General features: G+C 36.1%; 1 protein-coding gene across 2 annotated transcripts in view; it reads left to right on the top strand.

Moving 5' to 3' along the window:
* ARHGEF9 (Cdc42 guanine nucleotide exchange factor 9) overlaps nucleotides 1–23,345 on the top strand; it is a 195,238-nt gene extending 171,893 nt beyond the window's left edge. For both annotated transcript variants that reach the window (XM_082681102.1, XM_082681101.1), the window contains exons 9-10: nucleotides 5,438–5,506; nucleotides 23,097–23,345. In XM_082681102.1, the coding sequence (XP_082537228.1) occupies nucleotides 5,438–5,506; nucleotides 23,097–23,278 (251 nt within the window). In that variant the 3' untranslated portion in view covers nucleotides 23,279–23,345. The remainder of the gene's footprint in view (nucleotides 1–5,437; nucleotides 5,507–23,096) is intronic.
* Nucleotides 23,346–23,968: the final 623 nt, after the last annotated feature.

Raw genomic sequence — 23,968 nt, 5'->3', positions numbered from 1 at the left:
TTGAAATAAGTTGTTTTCCTTTCCAAAGGGAATATAGCTGGTAGAGATACTTTTTATGCTGCTTTCCAACTGTGGGATTTAGGCTTTAGCTTTGTGGTTTACAAAGCACTATCTGGTCTCTTACTCATGGTCCTGCCTTTCTGGCATAAAAATACCAAACAGCCAGGCATTGAAAGTTCATGAGAAGACACTAGAATTTCTGGTTTTGACTCACTTATAAGGGAGGAGAATTATACCTTAAAACACCTGTATGTTCAAGTTGGTAGAAACTGCCTCTAGAAAAATGGGCCTACCATTTGAGCCCTGGTGCAAATGTATTCTCCTATCTGAAGTGTTAACGATTGAAATGGTCCAGAGGCAAGGAAGGATAATCAGAAAGACACTGCTTAGTCTTATCCTAGTCTTCTCAGGTTTAGGGTAGAGTGCATATTGATAATTCACTTTAAGTCCCATTGGAGTCAATTTGCTTTCAGTCTATGGGCACTGCTTTGGGACATAATGTGGAATCATTACAGAAATGCTACTGGCTGCTTCTCCCAATGGCAGGCGCCAGCAACTTCTGACCCTGTCTAGGTTGTTAGTGCTATTAGAGGAATTGCCTTAGTGTGCTTTTTGCAAACCCTAGATCAATTTGAAGATTCATACCATTCCCTCTGGTTCCCACACAATATAAAAGCTTCCAGAAATTACTTCCTGACAGCTTATGTTCATCTTTTTAAAAATATTAAGGTTTTTGGTCTGATTATAACAGTAAATCATTTTCATTGTAAGCAATTTTGGGGAAAGAAACACAAAAAATACAAGAAAAAAACTAAAAATCACACATGAACATACTACCCAGAGATAACTTTTGTAAACATTTTGATATATTTCCTTCCCATCTTTTTTTTTCTATGTGTCTAAAAACAACAACAACAAAAAAAAACTAGGGTGGCTGAATCTTTATATCTGTCTCCTTCAACTTCTGCCACTTCTTGATGGATAGATATAATTTTATGTCCTTATTTTTCACTAAAAAATTATATCATTATCATTTCTCTAAATCATTTACTATTTTAATTATTATGTTTTATGGTTGTCATATGGGTTTACCATAATTTTTTATGTTTTTTATTTTTTAATTATAAAATAAATACATGGTCATAATAAATGTTTAAACACATATGGAAATATAATAAAGTTTAGCACTCTTTTTCCTTCTCTGTTGCTCCTAAGCTGTGTGAGATAATCAGTATTAATTAGGTGTGCCTCTTTCTGTACTAATCTTAAGCTCATATAAACATATATACACATAAGACTTTATTTTTATTTAGAAAAATTATATTATACTATACATTATATTATACATATTACTCTGTAACTTGCTTTTTCTTTAACTTGCTTTTTCAACTTGCTTATCTTTATACATATTACTCTGTAACTTGCTTTTTCAAACATAATTTATCATAAGTAACTCTCCAGTTGAAGAATACAGAATCTAATATAACTCATTGTATCAGTCAGGGTTCAACAAGAGAAGCATAACCAATAGGAGATGTATTATTATTAAGAGATTTATTATAAGGAATTGCCTTATGTGATTGTGAAGCCTGGCTAAGCAACTCCAGGCAGTCAGGAATCAAAGATCATGGGCAGGCTTGAACTCATGAGCATAGGCCAAAGCTGTCATCTATAGGGCTTGTAAGTCTGAAGCTGTGTGGCAAAATTTCTTCTCTTGGGGGAGACCTCAGCCTTTCTTGTTTTTTTTTTTTAAGTGGCAAAAACACTTACCATGAGCTCTATACTTTTCACAAATTTTTAAGGGCACAATATAGTAATGTTAGCCATAGGCTCATTGTTGTACAACAAGTCTCTAGGACTTATTCATATCTTGTGTAAATGGAACTTTATAGCTATAGAAAAGCAGCTTCCCATTTTCCCCTCCTTCCAGCCTCTAGAATCACCATTCTGCTCTCTGTATCTATGAGTTTGACTAGTTTAGATGCTTCATATTCATACAAATACAGGATTTGTCCTTCTGTGACGGCATTATTTTAATTAGCAAATGTCCTCCAGATTCATCCATGTTGTCACATATGGCAGAATTCCCTTCCTTTTTAGGGCTGAATAATATTCCTGTATGTGTGTGTGTGTGTGTGTGTGTGTGTGTGTGTGTGTGTATGTATACAAAAATACATACCACATTTTCTTTATCCCTTTATCCATCCTCAGACATTTAGATTGTTTCCATATCATGGCTATTGGGAATAATGCTGCAATGAAGCTAAGAGTACTGATATCTCTTCAAGATCCTGATTTCAGTTATTTTGGATATATACCAAGAAGTGGGTTATTGGATCATATGTTAGTTCTATTTTTAATTTTATGAGGAACCTCCATAATGTTTTCCATAATGACTAAATCATTTTGATTCCCGACAGTTTACTGTGGTTCCAGTTTCTCCACATTCCTGCCAATACTTATTATCTTTTGTTTCTTTGATAATAGCTCTCTAAACAGGAGTGAGGTGATATTTTATTATGGTTTAGATTTGCATTTCCCTGATGATTAGTGATGTCCTTTTTTATATACCTGTTGGCCATTTATATGACTTATTTGAGTACATGTCTATGCAAGTCCTTTGCCCATTATTTTTAATCAAGTTATTTGTTTTTTTGCTATTGAGTATAGAAGTATCTTATATATTTTGGAAATTAACCCCTTATCGGATATATAGTTTGCAAATATTTTCTCCCATTGCATAGATTGCATTTTTAATCTGTTGTTTCTTTCCTTTGCTGTGCTGAAACATTTTAGTTTGATGTAGTCCTATTTTTCTACTTTTGCTTTGTTGCCTATGCTTTTGGTATCATATCCAAGACATCATTGTCAAGATTTTTCCCTCTTTTCTTCTAGGAGTTTTACAGTTTCAAGTCATACATTTAAGTCTTCAGTGCACTTTGCATTGATTTTCATGTATGGTGTAAGGTAGAAGTTCAATTTCGTTCCTTTTCATGTGGATATCCACTTTTCACAGAACCATTTGTTGAGTAAACTATATTTTCCCCATTGTGTACTCTTGGCAGCCTTGTCAAAGATATGTTGACTGTATATGTGTGGGTTTCTTCTGGGCTCTCCCTCATGTTCAATTGGTCTATATGTCTGTCTTTATGCCAGCACCATACTGTTTTAATTACTGTAGCTTCATAGTATATTTTGAAACAGGAATTGTGATGCCTCCAGCTTTGTTCTTCTCCCTCAAGATTGCTTTAGCTATTATGGGTCTTTTGTGTTTCCACATGAATTCTAGGATTGATTTTTTTGTTTCTTTAAAAAATGCCATTGGGGTTTGGATTGGATTGCATTGAATCTGTAGATGACTTTGGGTGTGAATGGGCATTTAACAACATTAAGCCTTCCACTACAAGAAAAGTAAACTGCAGACCAATATCCCTAACAAAATACATGGGAAAATCCTCAATAAAACACTAGTAAACAAAATTCAACAGTACAATAAAAGGATCATACACCATGACCAAGTGGGATTTATCCCTGGGATACAAGGATTGTTCAATATATATAAATCAATTAATGTGATACACCACACTAACAAAATGAAGGAAAAAAATCACACGATCATCTTTATAGAGGCAGAAAAATCATTTGACACAATTCAACACCCTTTTATGATAAAAACTATCAAGGTATAGAAGGAAATTACCTCAACATAATAAAGGCCATGTATGGAAGGCTCACAGCTAACATCATAGTTAATGGGGAGAAGCTGAAAGCTTTTTCTCTAAGATCAGGTACAAGAAGGATGCCCACTTTCAACACTTCTAGTCAAAATAGTAGTGGAAGTCCTAGCTAGAGCAATTAGGCTTAATTAATTAATTAATGCCTCCAAATCAGGAAGGAAGAAGTAAAATTATTCCTGTTTCCAGATAACATCATCTCATGTATAGAAAACCCTAAAGACTCCACCAAAAGCTCTTACATCTAATAAATGAATTCAGTAAATTAGTAGGATACAAAGTCAACACAAAAAAGAAGTTGTGTTTCTATACACTAACAACAACCTCTCTGAAAAAGAAATTAAGCAAACAATCCCATTTACAGTTGCATCAGAAAGAATATAATACTTAGGAATAAACTTAACCAAGGAGGTGAAAGACTGGTACATGGAAAACTACAAAATATTGCTGAAAGAAATTAAAGAAGACACAAATAAATAGGCATTCTGTGTTCATGGAACAGAAGACAATGTTGATAAAATATCCATTTTACTGAAAGCCATCTGTAGACTCAATATGATCCTATTAAAACTCCAATGACATTTTTTACAGAAATTGAAAAAAAGGACAATCCTAAAATTCATGAGGATCCACAATACACCCATGAGAGAGAAGAACAAAGCTGGAGGCATCACAATTCCTGATTCTAAATATATTACAAAGCTACAGTAATTAAAACAGTATGGTGCTGGCATAAAGACAGACATATAGACTAATGGAATAGGATAGGGAGCTCAGAAATAAACCTACATGTATATATTCAACATATCTTCAACAAGGGTCCCAAGAATACACAATTGGGAAAGGATAGTTTTTCAATGAATGGTGTTGTGAAAACTGGATATCCACATGCAAAAGAATGAAATTGAACTCCTACCTTATACCATACATGAAAATCAGTTCAAAGTGAACTGAAGGCTTAAACATATGATTGGAGACTGTAAAAATACTAGAAGAAAACATTGGAGAAATACTTCTTGACATTGTTCTTTGGCAATGATTTCTTGAATATGACACCAAAAACATGGACAGCAAAGCAAAAATAGACAAGTGGGACTACATACAACGAAAAAGCTTATGCACAGCAAAGGAAAGAAACAACAGAACAAAGACAACCTATTAAATGGGAGAAAATATTTGCAAACCATATATCTGATAATTTCCAAAATATATAAGGATCTCCTACAACTCAATTAGCCAAAAACCAAGTAACTCAATTAAAAAATTCACAAAGAACTTGCACAGACATCTTGGTTATTTCATTAATTACTTACTTTTTGCCATTCAATTTTTTTTTCTTCTGAAAGTTTCGTTAAGTCTATATACATTTTCTGTTGTAATCACTTATCTTTGACTCATTTTTTTCTTTTCTTTGTGTTTTTGCTTTTGGTTGTGAAATATCTTTCCACTTTATACTATATTTTATTCAACCATTCTCCATTTAACAGCCTCTTAACTCATGATCTCACTTTTTTGCCCCTCTATACATTGAAATGCATTGTTGTAAGTCTTTGTCCAAGTTTCTGACCACTTTCCTTTTTTTGCTTTTCAAAACTTTTGATATATCTTGGCAAAATTACTCTTCCAGAAAATTTGTACTAATTTATACATTTAAGAAAGGTCTATGTTTCTCATAACAAAGTCATGTATTTTTTATGTTATAGGCTTTGAAATTTCTGAAAATCAGAAGAGGCAGGCTGCAATGACTGTGAGAAAAGTCCCGAAACAAAAAGGTAAAACTGCCTTTAACTACAAACTCCCTGACCTCACCCACTCTCGTTGTGAGACTGAGAAGCCATAGGCTATGTGCTTGCATATTCCTAGGCTTGTTTCCATGCTAAAGTTCACTTGGGGTGGTGGGAAATGACCAGATACCCAGGTGTCCCTGATGACAGTTGGCAAATGGTCTTAAAAGACTTAAGGTTTAGGAGTGAATAATTTAAGGCAGTCATGTCCAAAGATAGTGCATTGGGTACAGGTAAAAATAGAACCTCTGTTTCCTTTATTTTCACTTAAATAAAAGAGAGAAACTAAACTTTACTAACAATTTTGAAACAGTTGGACAATAGTAAATTTGTAGAATTTATTAATATGTATAAATATATTAGGGTTATGTGCATAACAATTCTTTCATTGGTTTGGGAGCATTTGTGAAATCAGGAACCCCAAATCAGAATGGACAACTTCAAACTGAACCTAGACAGAAGATTCAGATAGTTATTCTCTTTTTGAACCATAAAGTATTTAAAAAAGAAAAATACCTTGGGGATCAATCTGAATATGAAATGAAGCTTTATTTTCTCATTTTCCTGAACTAGAAAAAATTAAAATGCTTAATTAAACAAAAGCTAGGAACTATCCCTTCTTTTTTTCGAGAACCTATTCAGTACCAGTCATTCTATATAAGTTCCTTCATTTCATTTTTATGGTACCCCTGAAAAGGCAGGCATTATTAGCCCCATTTTCCAGATGAAGAAACTGAGGATCTTTGGGATAAAGTGACTCTGAACTTAAGTCAGCTTGACTCCAAGTCCTCTGATCTCTCCTCTCCATCTCAGGGTTCTGATGATCCTCCATGATGGGAAAGCACAGCTCACTTTTTTGTCTTGCCTCAATTACTGACAGCTCTTTCTATTACTGACAGCCACTATCATTGTCCCCAGGGTAGGCAATCTTTTTTTTTAACATCTTTATTGGGGTATAATTGCTTTACAATGGTGTGTTAGTTTCTGCTTTATAACAAAGTGAATCAGTTATACATATACATATGTTCCCATATCTCTTCCCTCTTGCACCTCCCTCCCTCCCACCCTCCCTATCCCTCCAGACAGTCACAAAGCACCGAGCTGATCTCCCTGTGCTATGTGGCTGCTTCCCACTAGCTATCTACCTTACGTTTGGTAGTGTATATATGTCCATGCCTCTTTCTCGCTTTGTCACAGCTCACCCTTCCCCCTCCCTATATCCTCAAGTCCGTTCTCCAGGAAGTCTGTGTCTTTATTCCTGTCTTACCCCTAGGTTCTTCATGACATTTTTTTTCTTAAATTCCATATATATGTGTTAGCATATGGTATTTGTCTTTCTCTTTCTGACTTACTTCACTCTGTATGACAGACTCTAGCTCTATGCACCTCATTACAAATAGCTCAATTTCATTTCTTTTTATGGCTGAGTAATATTCCATTGTATATATGTGCCACATCTTTATCCATTCATCTGATGATGGGCACTTAGGTTGTTTCCATCTCTGGGCTATTGTAAAGAGAGCTGCAATGAACATTTTGGTACATGACTCTTAATGAGACTTCACTTTCCCTAGGTCCTCCCTTGTGCTCTTTTAAAGGGCTGTTTGGTTCAGAATGAGTCACCATATAAAATGATCAGATTCAAGTTGCCTGAAATTCTAGTAGCCACATAAAGCACCCTTAATTATTCCTAATGAGGTTCCTTTTCATTGAGGAGGCTGAGTGCCTGTGAAGATCTGATTTCCAGTTGAGGAGTGCACCTGGCTTGGGCCTCTGGCTAGACATGGCCTTCCTTCCAACTGTTTGTTGCTTCTTACTCTTGGGAGGCCCTCACTGGCACTTTCCCTCATCATGGAAATATGATTCACTTTAGATAGGGAATTAAAGGCAACCACTTCTAACTTCTTAGGCGTGAAAACATGATAATTTAGAAAGTAATCTGGAGTTCATAACAGTAAGTCTATGATCTGTATGAATAGTAGAATCCTTTGAGAGAATGTGCTTCTTCCTTAGAGATATGAGCCCCAGCCACCTGGACAGTCCTCAGGTTACAAAGTGGTTACTGTCCTACTGGCCCACCTCTGTCTCCTGGAGGCTCTCACCTCCTGAGCTTCTCTCACTCTGAATTCCTCCACTGTCTCTACCACACTAACCTTCATGATGGGATGGTGTTCCTTTACTTCAGCCCAAGTTCCCTCAAGTCTATCTGAGACTGGCTTATCTTTTCACTGAGAAACCATAAAGCAGAGGAACATGCACAAAGCAACGAACTAGAAAACAATCCTACTCGCTCATACCAAACCTTTGTGTCAGGTTCCTTCTCTGCCTTGTCTCAAGGCTATCCCTTGCATGTCTTCTCTTGTCTCCCAATATTTAAACAATGGTTCACCTAAACAGCTTTCCATGTTTAATAGCAATCCTGAAGTCTTCAAAGAAACTTATCTAGTCTCAAACTTCACAGAATTCCTAAAAATTGATTCCCTTATTTCTATTTCGAGTTTTCAAGGCTCTCCTAGTCCAGGGCTGTGGTAACTGATATATTTTGAGACTCAAGGGCACTACACATGTAGAAGTGATTGTACAGCTTAGTAGTACAATAGTTTTATCATATACATAGGAAGAGCAAGAAGGGAGTTCTCTCAGATACCTGAGAAAGCCAGCTTTCTTAATCCTGCCAATAACTCCTTCCTGGAAGTGATGGGGAGCATTGTTGTTAGGATTTCTCTAGTTCAGATTTAATACAGATTCCAACACAATCTGTAATGCCATGGGACCTTATTAACTCAGTCTACTCTTCTAGAGAAGGGGAAGCCTGGCTGGAAGAAAAGCAGAGAGGACAGAGCCTAGCTCCAAGGGAGGCCTTTTCACTTTACATTTGCCTTTTTACACTGCATTGTTTTTAAGAATTGATATATAACTTCTTGAGAGTTGGTTGCTAATTCCTGGTTCATCAACCCCTTTCAGTTTGTCATCATGGAGCTCCCTAGGGCCATGAGTACAGTCCCAATCTCCAGAGGCTTTAGGGCCAGCTCAAAATCAAATGAGTACCCCAGAATAACTAAAATAAACTTGAAATAGAATAAAGTTTGAATAATAAGTCTACCCTGATTTGAAAACTAATTATATAGCTACAATAACCAAGACAGTTTGGTGTTTGTAGAGGGATAGACATGTTAGATCAATGGAACAGAATAGAGAAACCAAAAACAGACCTACACAAATATGCCCAACTGATTTTTCACAAAGGTACAAAAGCAATTCAGTGGAGGAAGGATGCCTTTTAAACAAATGGCACTGAAGCAATTGGGCTTCCACAGGCCGAAAGTAAAAATAATCTCAACCTAATTTCACACCCTATAAAAATTAACTCAAAATAGATAATGAACTTAAATTTAAAGCTACAAAACTTTTAGAAAACAGTAGGAGAAGATCATCAGGATTTAGGTCTAGGCAAAGAAGTTCTTAGAACTGACACCAAAAGCTTGAACTATAAAATAAAAAATTGATAAAATTAACCTCATCAAAATAGAAAATTTTGCCCCATGAAAGACCATGTAAAGAGGATGAAAAAACAAGCTACAGGCTAGGGAATATATTTGCGAACCACGTATCTGACAAAACATTGGTATCTAGAATATATAAAGAACTCTCAAACCTCAATAGTAAGGACTTCCCTGGTGGCACAGTCGTTGAGAATCTGCATGCCAATACAAGGGACACGGGTTTGAGCCCTGGTCTGGGAAGATCCCACATGTCGCGGAGCAACTAGGCCCATGAGCCACAACTACTGATCCTGTGCATCTGGAGCTTGTGCTCCACAAGAGAGGCCACGACAGTGAGAGGCCCATGCACCGTGATGAAGAGTGGCCCCCACTCGCCGCAACTAGAGAAAGCCCTTGCACAGAAACTAAGACCCAACACAGCCATAAATAAATAAATAAAATTTTAAAAACTCAATAGTAAAAACAAACAAACAAAACTACACACTTCAATTAGAAAATGGGCAAGACAGATAATTCACTGAAGAGGATATATGGATATCAGTTACACACATGAAAAGATGTTCAACATTATTAATCATTGGAAATATGTAAATTAAAACCACAATGAGATGTCATTACATATCTATTACAAAGGCTAAAATAGAAAAAAATTGTGAAAACACCAAATGTTGGCAAGGGTGCATGGAAACAGAATCATTCATACCTTGCTTGTGAGAATGTAAAACAGTACAGCCACTATTTTATGTAATAGTTTGGTAGTTTCTTAAGACATAAAACATACAACTACCAAATGACCCAGCAATGACACATCTGGGCATTTATCCCAGAGAAACAAAAACTTATTGTCGCTTAAAAACTTCTAAACAAATACCCATAGCAACTTTTTCATAATAGCCCAAACTAGAAACAACGTAGATGTCTTTCAATGGGTGTAATTAAGCAGATTCTGGTACATCTATACCATGGAATATAACACATCAATAAAAAGGAGCCAACTATTGGTACATAAACCAACTTGGGAGAATTTCTAAGGATTCATGCTGATTGAGAAAAGCCAACATCCAAAGGTTACATATGGTATAACTCCATTTATATAACATTCTTCAGATGATATAATTTGGAAATAGGGAACATATTAGTGCTTGCCAGGGGTTAAGGAGGGAGTAGGGAAAGGAAAGAAGTGAGTGTGGTTATAAAAGAATAACACGAGTAATCCTTGTGATGATAGAAATGTTATGACTCTTGACTGTATCCTGTAACAATGTTAATATCCTAGCTGTAATATTGTAATATAGTTTTGCAAAATGCTATCATTGGAGAAATTGAGTAAAGGGTGCAAGGTATATCTCTATATTTTCTCTTACAACTGCATGTGAATCTACAATGATCTCAAAATAAAAAGCTTAATTTAAAAAATAAAATGAGCACTCCCCAAATTCCCTCCCTAATATCTACATATAATTGTTTGGCCTCTGGAACACTTGTATTTTTGACACTTACCACCTTTGAAAACTGACAACATCCTCAAAATGACAAAATAGTTTTCTACTGTCATCTCCCTAAAGAACACAGATTTTCACCAACAGATGAGAGTTTTTTTGTAAAAGTCTGGGAGTCCAGTGGAGAAGTTCCAGACCAAATAATCTATGATTGGATGTATAGATGAGGCCAGTCAATAAAAACTGGAGGAGGTGACAGCAACACAAGACTAGAAGGAATATGAAAAATCAAGGAAACAAGACATCATCAATGGAATGCAATAATTTCCAGAAGCTGACACACAAAGACCAGGAGATCTGTGATTTGCATGATAAACAATTCAAAATCGTTGTTTTAAGGAAGCTCAATGAGCTACAATAGAAACAATTCAACAACATCAGGAAAACATCATGAACAAAATAAGAAATTTAACAGAGTAGAAATCATAAAAAGAACCAAACAAGTTATAGAGCTGAAGAATACAATGTATGAAATGAAAAATACAGTAGACAGCATCAATAGCAGACCTGATGAGCCAGCAGAAAGTATCTGTGAAGTCAAAGAAAGATCATTTGAAATTGACTAGTCAGAGTAGGAAAAAAAAAAAATTTAAAAGAGTGAAGTATGCCTGTGTGACTTATAGGATAAAATTAAGATTAACAATCTACAAAATATTGGAGTCCCAGAAGAAGAGAGGGAGAAAGGGGAAGAAAGATCATTTAAATAAATAATGACTAGGACTTCCCAATTCTGGGTAGATATTTGAATATCTAAGTTCATGTGGCTCACTGGTCTCCAAACAATTCAACCCAAAATGGTCTTCTCTAAGATACATTATAATAAAGCTCTCTAAAATCAAAGACAAAAAGAGAAGGTTAAGAGCAGCAAGAGAAAAAAACGAATCTCATATGCATGGGAACCTGCATAAGGCTATCAGCAGATTTCTCAACAGAAACCTAGCAGGCAAGGAGAGAGTGGAATGATATATTCAAAGTACTGAAAGAAAATAACACCCAACCAAGAATGCTGTACCCAGAAAAGTTGTCTTCAGAAATAAAGGAGAGAAAAAGAATTTTCCAGACCAAAAAAAAAAAAAAAAAAAGCTGAAAGAGTTAATCACCACTAGATTTGTCTTACAATAAATGCTGAAGGTTCTTCAAGCTGAAATGAAAGTATGCTAATTAGTAACACGAAAACGTGAAGAAGAAAATATGACAGGGGCAGGAGACAAGATGGCAGAGTAGAAGGACTTGAGCTTATCTCCTCTCACAAAAACAACAAAATCAAAATTAACTGCTGAATAACCATCGACAAAAAAGACCCCAACCTACCAAAATATGCACTCTACACCCAAAGACAAAGAGGAAGCCACAACGAGATGGTAGGAGGGGTGCTTCTGCAATATAATCAAATCCTATACCCACCAACTGGGCAACCCACAAACTGGAAAATTAATATATCACAGAGGTTCTCCTACAGGAGTGAGAGTTCTGAGCCCCACATCAGTCTCCCCAGCCTGGGGGTCTGGCAATGGGAAGAGGAGCACACAAAACATTTGGCTTTGAAGGCCAGTGGGCTTGAGTCTAGGAGTTCCACAGGACTGGTGGAAACAGACTACACCCTTGGAGGGAGCACACAAGGTTTCACATGCACTGGTACCCAGGGCAAAGCAGTGACTCCATAGGATCCTGGGTCAGACCTACCTGCGGGCCTTGGAGAGTATCCTAGGGAGGCAGGGGTCGGCTGTGGGTCACTGTGGGGACAAGGACACTGGTGGTGGGGTCTCCAAGGAATATTGATCATCATGAGCTCTCCCAGAGGTCATCATATTGACACCAAGACCTGGACAACAGCCTGTAGGATCCAGCACTTGAATGCCTCAGACCAAACAATGAACATGGTGAGAACACAGCCCCACCCATCAGCAGACAGGCTGCCTAAAGTTGTCCTGAGCCAACAACCACCTATAAACACACCATTTGCCATGGCCTTACCCCCAGAGGGATAAGATCTAGCTCCACCCACCAGTGGGCAGACACCAGTCTCTCCCACCAGGAAGCCTGTATAAGCCACTGGTCCCACCTCACCCAGCAAGGTGCAGACACCAGAAGCAAGAAAAGCTACAATCCTGCAGTGTGAGGAACGGAGACCACAAAGACAGAAATCTAAACAAAATGAGATGGCAGAGAAATATGTTCCAGAGGAAAGAACAAGATAAAACCCCAGAAGAACAGCTAAGTGAAGTGGAGATAGGCAACCTATCTGGAAAAGAATCCAGAGTAATGAGAGTAAAGATGATTTTAGATGTCAGAAAAAAAAATGGAGCACAGACCAATAGGATACAAGAAATGTTTAATAAAGTGCTAGAAGCTTAAAAGAACAAAGATTAAACAATACAATAACTGCAATGAAAAATGCACTAGAAGGAATCAATAGAAAAAGTGAGGCAGAAGAACAAATAAGTGAGCTGGAAGACAGATTGGGGGAAATTGCTGCTGCAAAACAGAATAAAGAAAAAAAGAATGAAAAGAAATGAGGACAGACTCAGAGACATCTGGGACAACATTAAATGCAAAAACATTTGCATTATAGGGGTCCCAGAAGGAGAAGAGAGAGAGAAAGGTCCTGAGAAAATATTTAAAGAGATAATAGCCAAAAACTTCCCTTACATGGGAAAGGAAACACCCACTCAAGACCAGGAAATGCAGAGAGTCCCATACAGGATAAACCCAAGGAGGGACATACTGAGGCACATATTAATAAAATTGACAAAAAAGACAGAGAAAATATTAAAAGCGACAAAGGAAAAGCAACAAATAACACACAAGGGAATTTCCATAAAGTTATCAGCTGATTGTTCAACAATAGCTCTGCAGCCCCAAAGGGAGTGGCACGATATATCTAAAGCCATGAAAGGGAAAAAACACAACCAAGAATACTCTACCAAGCAAAGCTCTCATACAGATTCCATGGTAAAACAAATGCTTTACAAAAAAAAGCTAAGAAAATTCACCACCACCAAACCAGCTGTACAACAAATGCTAAGAGGAATTCTCTAGATGGAAAAGAAAAGACCACAACTAGAAACAAGAAAATTATGAATGGGAAAGTGCAACAGTAAAGGCAAACATACAGTAAAGGTAGGCAAGCATCCACACAAAATATGATAACAAAAACAGCAATAGTGAGAAGAGGAGCATACAAATGCAGGATATTGGAAATCCATTTAAAATTAAGAGACCAGCAACTTTAAAAAACCTTGTATATATGTAGTCTGCTATATCAAAACCTCATGGTAAGCGGAAAGCAAAAATCTAGAACAGATACAAACACACAAAAAAAGAAAAAGCAATCCAAACACAACAATAAACATAGTCATCAAATCACAAGAGAAGAGAACAAAAAGGGAAGGGAAGAAAAAAGGACTACAGAAACTAATCCAAAACAATTAACAAAATAGCAATAAGAACATACAGATCAGTAATTATCTTAAATGTAAATGGATTAAATCCTCAAACAAAAAGCCATAGACTGGCATAATTGATTTAAAAAAGAAAAAGAAGACGTGGTATATATATGCAATGGAATATTACTCAGCCATAAAAAGGAACAAAATTGGGTCATTTGTAGAGACATGGATGGACCTAGAGACTGTCATACAGAGTGAAGTATGTCAGAAAGAGAAAAACAAATATCATATATTAACACATATATGTGGAATCTAGAAAAATAGTACAGATGAACCAGTTTGCAAGGCAGAAATAGAGACATAGGTGTAGAGAACAAATGTATGGACACCAAGGGGGAATGGGGGTTGCATGAATTGGGAGAATGGGATTGACATATATACACTAATATGTATAAAATAGAAAACTATCAAGAACCTGTTGTATAACAAAGGGAACTCCACTTCGCTGTGCAGTAGAAACTAACATGACATTGTAAAACAACTATATCCAAATTAAAAAAAAAAAAGACACATATATGCTGTCTGCAAGAGACCCACATGAAATCTAGAGACACATACAGACTGAAAATGAGGGGATGGAAAAAGGTATTCCATGCAAATGGAAATCAAAAGAAAGCTGGAGTAGTGATACTCATATCAGACAAAATAGACTTTAAAATAAAGACTGTTACAAGAGACAAAAAGGATACCACATAATGAGCAAAGCATCAATCCAAGAAGAATATATAACAATTGTAAATATTTATGCACCCAACATAGGAGCACCTCAATATATAAGGCAAATTCTTACAGCCATAAAATGAGAAATTGACAGTAACACAATAATATCGGGGCAATTTAACACCCCATTTTCATCAATGGACAGATCATTCAGACAGAAAATCAATAAGGAAACAAAAGCTTAAATGACACATTAGACAAATGGACTTAATTGATATTTATAGAATATTCCATTTAAAAGGAGAAGATGCACATTCTTCTCAAGTGCACATAGAACATTTTCCAGGACAGATAACATGGTGTACCATACAGTAAGCCTCATTATATTTAAGAAAATTGAAATTATATCAAGCCAGCACTCCAACTGCAATGTTGAGATTAGGAATCAACTACATGAAAAAAAAACTGCAAAAAGCAGAAACATGTGGAGGCTAACTATATGTTACTGAACAACAAATGGATCACTGAAGAAATCAAAGAGGAAATTCAAAACTACCTAGAGACAGACGAAAATGAAAACACGATGATCCAAAACGTATGGGATGCAGCAAAAGCAGTTCTAAGAGTGAAGTTTGTAGCAATGCAGTCTTACCTTAGGAACCAAGAAAAATCACAAATAAACAACAAAAATTTACACCGTAAGCAACTAGAGAAATAAGAACAAACAAAACCCAAAGTTAGTACAAGGAAAGAAATCATAAACATCAGAACAGAAACAAATGCAATGGAGATGATGAAAACAAGAGAAAAGACAGTGAAACTAAAAGCTGGTTCTTTGAAAAGATAAACAACATTGATAAACTTTAAGCCAGCCCCATCAAGAAAAAAAGGGATAGGGCTCAGATCACTAAAATTAGATATGAAAAAGAAGTTACTTTGGACAACACAGAAATACAAAGGATCATAAGAGACTACTACAGGCAACTATATGCCAATAAAATGGACAACCTAGAAGAAATGGACAAATCCTTAGAAAGGTAAAACCTCCCAAGACTGAACCAGGAAGAAATAGAAAATATGAATAGAGCAATCACAAGTACTGAAATTGAAACTTATTTTTAAAAATTCAGGGCTTCCCTGGTGGCACAGTGGTTGAGAGTCCGCCTGCCAATGCAGGGAAACGAGTTCGTGCCCTGGTCCGGGAGGATCCCACATGCTGCGGAGCGGCTGGGCCTGTGAGCCATGGCCGCTGAACCTGTGCATCTGGAGCCTGTGCGCTGCAACAGGAGAGGCCACAACAGTGAGAGGCCCGCGTACTGAAAAAAAAAAAAAACTTCACACAAAAGTCCAACATCAGATGGCTTCACAGGCAAATTCTGTCAAACATTTAGAGAAGAGTTAACACCTATCCTTCTCAAACTCTTCCAAAATATAGCAAGGGGGGGACACTCCCTAACTCATTCTACGAGGCCACCATCACCCTAATACCAAAACCAGATGCAGATACCACAAAAAAATAAAATTATACGCCAATATCACTGAAGAACATAGATGGAAAAATCCTCAACAAAATACTAGCAAAACAAATCCAACAATATGTTAAAAGGATCAACCACTACAATCAAGTGGGATTTATCCCAGGGATACAAGGATTTTTCATTATCCCCAAATTAGTCACTGTGATATACCACATTAACAAATTAAAAAGTATAAAAAAATATGATTATCTCAATAGATGCAGAAAGGCTTTTTACAGTTCCAACACCCATTTATGATAAAAGCTGTCCAGAAAGTGGTCATAAATGGAACCTACCTCAACATAATAAAGGCCATATACAACAAACCCACAGCTAACATCACACTCAATGGTAAAAGCTGAAAGCATTTCCTCTAAGATCAGGAACAAGAAAAGGATGTCCACTCTCACCACTTTTATTCAAGTTCTGGGAGTCCTAGCCACAGCAACCAGAGAAGAAAAAGAAATGAGCAGGATCTAAACTGGAAAAGAAGTAAAACTGTCACTGTTTTCAGATGACGTGGTACTATACATTGATGATTCTGAAGACATTACCAGAAAACTACTAGAGCATATCAATGAATTTAATAAAGTTGCAGGATACAAAATTAACACTCAGAAATCACTTGTATTTGTGTACACTAACAGCAAAAATCAGAAAGAAAATAAGGAAACAATCCCATTTACCATCTCATCAAAAAGAATAAAATACCTAGGAATAAACCTACCTAACGAGACAAAAGACCTGTACTCTGAAAACTATAAGACTCTGATGAAAGAAATTGAAGGTGACACAGATGGAAAGATATACCATGTTCTTGGTTTGGAAGAATCAATATTGTCAAAATGACTATACTACCCAAGGCAATCTACAGATTCAATGCAATCCCTATTAATTTACCAATAACATTTTTCACAGAACTAGAACAATTTTTTTTAATTTATATGGAAACAAAAGGCTCTGTATAGCCAAAGTAATCCTGAGAAAGAAAAATGGAGCTGGAGGTATCAGGCTCCCTGACTTCAGACTATACTACAAAACTAAAGTTATCAAAAAGACCTACTGTATAGCTCAGGGAAATCTGATCAATACTCTGTAATAATCTAAATGGGAATGAATCTGCAAAAGGATAGATACATCTGTGTGTATAACTGAATCACTCTGCTGTACACCGGAAACTAACACAAAATTGTTAATCAACTCCGATATAAAACAAAAATTTAAAAAATCATTTCCAAAAATGTATGGTAGTGGCACAAAAACAGAAATATAGATCAGTGGAACAGAATAGAAAGCCCAGAAATAAACCCATGCACCTATGGTCAATTAATCTACGACAAAGGAGGCAAGGAAATATAGTGGACAAAAGACAGTCTCTTCAATGAATGGTGCTGGGGAAACTGGACAGCTACATGTACAAGAATAAAACTAGAACATTCTCTAACACCACACATAAAAATAAACTCAAAGTGGATTAATGACCTAAATGTAAGACCAGATACTATAAAACTCTTTGAGGAAAACATAGGCACAACATTCTTTGACATAAGTTTCAGCAATATCTTTTTGGATCCACCTCCTAGAGTACTGAAAATAAAAACAAAAATAAACAAATGGGACCTAATTAAACTTACAAGCTTTTGCACAGCAAGGAAAACCATAAAAAAAAAGACAACCCACAGAATGGTAGAAAATATTTGCAAATGAAGCAACTGACAAGGGAATAAACTCCAAATATACAAACAGCTCATGCAGCTCACTATCAAAAAAAATAAACAAACAACCCAATCAAAAAGTGGGCAGAAGATCTAATAGACATCCCTCCAAAGAAGACATATAGATGGCCAAAATCACATGAAAAGATGCTCAACATTGCTAATTATTAGAGAAATGCAAATCAAAACTACAATGAGGTATTACCACAGACCGGTCAGAATGGCCATCATCATAAAGTCTGCAAACAAATGCTGGAGAGGGTGTGGAGTAAAGGGAACCCTCCCACACTGTTGGTGGGAATGTAAATTGGTACAGCCACTATGGAGAACAGTATGGAAGTTCTTTAAAAAACTAAAAATAGAGCTACCATATGATCCAGCAATCCTTCTCCTAGGCATATATCCAGAGAAAACCATAAATCAAAAAGATACATGAAGCACCGAGCTGATCTCCCTGTGCTATTCAGCTGCTTCCCACTAGCTATCTATTTTACATTTGTTAGTAGAGAGGTGGGGGGGGAGATGCAAGAGGGAGGAGAGATGGGAATATATGTTTACGTATAGCTGATTCACTTTGTTATAAAGCTGAAATTAACACACCATTGTAAAGTAATTATACTCCAATAAATATGTTAAAAAAATAAAAAAGAAACATTCACCCCAATGTTCATCGCAGTGCTATTTACAATAGCCAGGACATGGAAGGAACCTAAATGTTCATCAATGGATGAATGGATAAAGATGTGGTACATATATACAATGGGATATTACTCAGCCATAAAAAAGAACAAAATAATGCTATTTGAAGCTACATGGATGGACCTAGTGATTGTCATACTGAGTGAAGTAAGTCAGACAGAGTAAGTCATATATCATATGGTATTGATTATATGTGTAATCTAAAAAATGGTACAAATGAACTTATTTACAAAACAAAAATAGAGTCACAGATATAGAAAACAAACTTATGGTTACCAAAGTGGAAAGGGAGAGAGAGATAAATTGGGAGATTGGGACTGACATATACACACTACTATATATAAAATAAATAACTAATAAGAACCTACTGTATAGTACAGGGAACTCTGCTCAATACTCTGTAATGACCTTTATGGGAAAAGAATCTAAAAAAGAGCAGATATATGTATATGTTTAACTGATTCACTTTGCTATACAACAGAAACTAACACAATATTGTAAATCAACTATATTCCAATAAAAGTGAAGTAAGTCAGAAAGAGAAAGACAAATACCGTATGCTAACACATATATATGGAATTTAAGGGAAAAAAAAATGTGAAGAACCTAGGGGTAAGACAGGAATAAAGACACAGACCTACTAGAGAATGGACTTGAGGATATGGGGAGGGGGAAGGGTAAGCTGTGACAAAGTGAGAGAGTGGCATGGACATAGATACACTACCAAATGTAAAATAGCTAGTGGGAAGCAGCTGCATAGCACAGGGAGATCAGCTTGGTGCTTTGTGACCACCTAGAGGGGTGGAATAGGGAGGATGGGAGGGAGGGAGACACAAGAGGAGAGATATGGGAACATATGTGTATGTATAACTGATTCACTTTGTTATTAAAGCAGAAACTAACACACCATTGTAAAGCGATTATACTCCAATAAAGATGTAAAAAAAAAAAATAAGCCAAAGACCTAAGTAGACATTTTTCAAAGAAAATATTCCAACAGCCAACAGGTACACGAAAAGTACCTCAGCATCATTCATCATCAGGAAATGCAAATCAAAACCACTATGAGATATTACCTCACACCTTTCAGAAAGGCTGTTATCAAAAGACAAGTGCTGGGAAGGATGTAGAGAAAGGAGACCCTTTTATACTGTTGGTGGGAGTGTAAGTTGGTACAGCTGCTATGGAAAACAGTATGGAGGTTCATTAAAAAATTAAAAATAGAGCTACCGTATAATTCAATTCCAGTTCTGGGTATATATCTAAAGAAAAGAAATAACTATCTTGAAGAGCTATCTGTACCCCATATTTGTTACTGCATTATTCATAATAGCCAAGACATAGAAACAACCTAAGTGTCCTTTGACAGATAAATAGATAAAATAAATATATACAAACACACACAATGGAATATTATTCAGCTGTAGAAAGAGGGAAATCTTGTCTTTTCCACATTGTGGACTAACCTGGAAGGTGTTATGCTAAATGAAATAATTCAGACAAAGAAAGACAAATACTGTATGATATCACTCATATGGGGAATCTAATAAAACTGAATTTGTAGAAACAGAGAAGAGATTGATGTTTGCCACATGCAAGGGGTTTTGGGTTGGGGAAATAGGTGAATGTGGTCAAAAGGTAGAGTTTCAGTTATAAAATAAATGAGGTTGAGGAAGTAACATACGGCATGAAGACTAAAGTTAGCAAAACTGTATTGTATATTTGAAAGTTGCTAAGAGAGTAGATTGTAAAAGTTCTCATCAAAAGAAAAAACGTGTAACTATGTGAAGTGATGGATGTTAAGTGACCTTAATGTGCTTATCTTTTTGCAGTATATACATATATCAAATCATTATGTTGTACACCTTAATCTTATACAATGTAATATGTCTACTATTGTCTCAAATTAGGGAAAAATACAAAATCTGAGCAGACAAATAACAAGTGAGAAGGTTGAATCAGTAGTCAAACCTCCCAACAAAGGAAAGCCCAGGAACAGATATATGGTTTCACTGGTGAATTACATGAAACATTTTAAAAAGAATTAACAACAGTCCTTCTCAAACTAGTCAAAAACCTAAAAGGAACACTCTCAAACTCATTTTATGAAGCTAGCATTTCCCCAATACCAAAGCTGGATAAAGATATTACTAGATATCCTTGATGAATATAGATGTAAAAATTCTCAACAAAATACTAGCAAACCAAATTCAACAGCACATGAAAGGATCATGCATCATCATCAAGTGGGATTCATCTCTAGGATGCAGGCATGGTCTACATATGCAAATCAATAAATGTGACACACCACATTTATAGAATGAAAGATAAAAATCACATGATCACCTAAATAGATGCAGAAAAAGCATTTTACAAAATTCAACATCTTTCGTGATAAAAATTCTCAATAAATTGGGTATACAAAGAACATATCTCAATATAATCAATGCCTTTTATGACAAGCTCACCGCTAATAACAATACTCAGAGGTGAAAGTTTGAAAGCTTTTCCTCTAAGTTCAGGAATAAGACAAGGATTCCAAACCTCACCACTCCTATTCAGCATAGCTCTTGAAGTCCTAGCCAGAGCAGTCAGGCAATAAAAAGCAATTAAAGTCAGAAAGTGAGAAGTCAAATTGTCTCTGTTTACAGATGATATGATTTCATACATAGAAAACTCTAAAGACTATCCCAAGAAATAATAATATTAGAATAATAAAGGAATTCAGTAATGTTTCAGGATACAAAATCAGTGTACAGAAATCAGTTGTGTTTCACTAACAACAAACATCCAAAGGAGAAATTAAGGACATGGTCCCCTTTGCAATAGCACAAAATAGTAAAGTACTTAGGAATAGGTTTAACCAAGAAGGTTAAAGATCTGCACATTGAAATCTAGTAGACATTTATGAAAGAAATTGAAGAAGACACAAATAAATGGAAAGATATTCCATATTCATGGATGATAAGAATTAATATTGTGAAAATGTCCTTACTATATAAAGCCACCTGTATACTTGCTGTAATCCTTATCTCAAATTCCATGGCATTTTTCATAGAAGGAGACAAAACACTCCTAAAATTCATATGGAACCACAAAAGACCCCAATTTACCAAAGCAGTTCTGTTAAAGAAGAACAAAGCTGGGGCAATCATGCATCCCAATTTCAAACTATATTACAAAGCTATAATAATCAAAAAAGTATGGTACTAGCATAAAAAACAGCATATAGATCAATGGAACAGAATCAAGAGCCCAATTATAAACCCACACTTATGGTCAACTAATATTTGTCAGGAGGCCAAGAATATTTAGTGGGGGAAAGATAGTCTCTTTTATTAATAGTATTGGGAAAATTGAATATTTACATGCAAAGGACTGTATTGGACTCCTAAATAACACCACTCACAAAAATTAACTCAAAACTGATTAAAGACTTAAGTGTAAGACCCACATCTATAAAATTCCTAGAAGAAAACAGGGTTTTCCCTGTTTTCCCTGTACTCCTCAACATTGATCTTGGCAATGAGTTTTTGAATATGACACCTAAATCAAAAATGAGCAAGTGGGACTACATCAAACTAGAAAGCTTCTGCATAGCAAAAGACAATCAACAAAATGAAAAGGCTACCTATGCAATGGGAGAAACTTTTTTATAAACCATACACCCAAAAAAGACACACACACACGCACACACACACATACACACTGTGGAATACTATTCAACCATAAAAAGAAGGAAATCCTGCCATTTATGGAAATATGGATGGTCTTTAGGGAGTTATGCTGTGTGAAATGTCAGACAGAAAAATACAAATACAATATGTCATTTATATAAGCAATCTGAAAAAGGCAAAATTATAGAAACAGAAAGTAGGTTGCCAGGGGTTGGGGTTGGGGAAAGTGGGGTGATGTTGGTCAAAGGGCACAAGCTTCTAGTTATATGATGAATTAGTTTTGGAGATATAATGTACAGTATGGTTAATGTAGTTAACAATACGCTATTGTATACTTAAGGTAATTGTGTGAGGTGATGGATGTGCTAACTAACCTTATTGTGGTAATTATTTCACAATATATATGTATAATGAATTATCACATTGCATACCTTAAACTTACACAACATTGTATGTCAGTTACATCTCAATAAAGCTGGAAAACAATAACAAGAACAAAAACAAAACAACAAAATACTGGCTTTTAGAAAAGAAGTGGTTCCTTCCCACTGAAGTGTGAATGTCTTAATATGTTATATGATGGCTTAATATGATACTACTTCCAGGGTAATGGGATCAAGTCATCAAACAAAGGCAAACAGAGAAACTATAATGTTGAAATTTCAGACACTGACCAGCAGATGAGAAAGGTATTTGGGAGCAGCAGAGAGATCACCCTTGCATTCTGAATCATATGCTGTGTTCCTCAGCCTATTCTGTTCTGAATAGAGATAAGGATTAAAAGTGGGCACTAGGTGCTTTGAGAATCCCCTTACTACTTAATTTATACCATTTCCCTTTGATCTCCCGTCTACTCTAGGTGTCACCTCTGCTCGCTCAGTTCCTCCTTCCTACCCACCACCGCAGGACCCGTTAAACCAGGGCCAGTACCTGGTCCCTGATGGCATCGCTCAGTCGCAGGTCTTTGAGTTCACCGAACCCAAGCGCAGCCAGTCACCATTCTGGCAAAACTTCAGCAGGTTAACCCCCTTCAAAAAATAATACCAACAGGGAGGCAGATAATTTTAAAATAAAGTAAATAAAATTATATTTATAGATGGACCTTTTTTCGGAGAAGCACTGTTGAAATTTATATATATATATATATATATATATATATACACACACACACACACACACACACATACACACACACGCATACACAGACGCACACAGGACCTTGAGTGTACACACACACACACACACACACACACACACACACACACACGCACACACACACGCAGAAGGACCAAAAATGTTTTCTGTTGTTTTGGGGAAGTAAAATCTGTAGTTGGTAGGAAGAAGTACCAATGAATTCCAAACACATGATCCCTTCTTAAAATGTTTTCCATTCTTACCCTGTCCCCCTCCCCTTTACTTTCAGAAAATGACATTTCTATTTGTTCCTTTTCTTGTTGAGATAATCTTTTTGCTCTCCTGTGAGTGATTCATTGACTTGTCATTATTAACATAGATGTGTTTGTATTGTTTTTTAGTTACCTGATGATACTGATGCTGATGACTTTTGAATTTAATTTGATGTGGTGGAGTTTGGGAGTTTTGACTTTCTTTTTTTCCTTTTCCTTTTCACTGGGTAAAGGGAGGATCCCCTTCCTCCACTCCCTCAACTGATCATCTGCGAATTATTTCTGCAGCCCTGCAGTTGCCCCAAATAGCCTTTTCCCTGCATCT

This window comes from Grampus griseus (assembly GCF_964374135.1).
Source record: "Grampus griseus genome assembly, chromosome: X".
NCBI lineage: Eukaryota > Metazoa > Chordata > Mammalia > Artiodactyla > Delphinidae > Grampus > Grampus griseus.
This window is presented reverse-complemented; position numbering and strand designations above follow the sequence as displayed.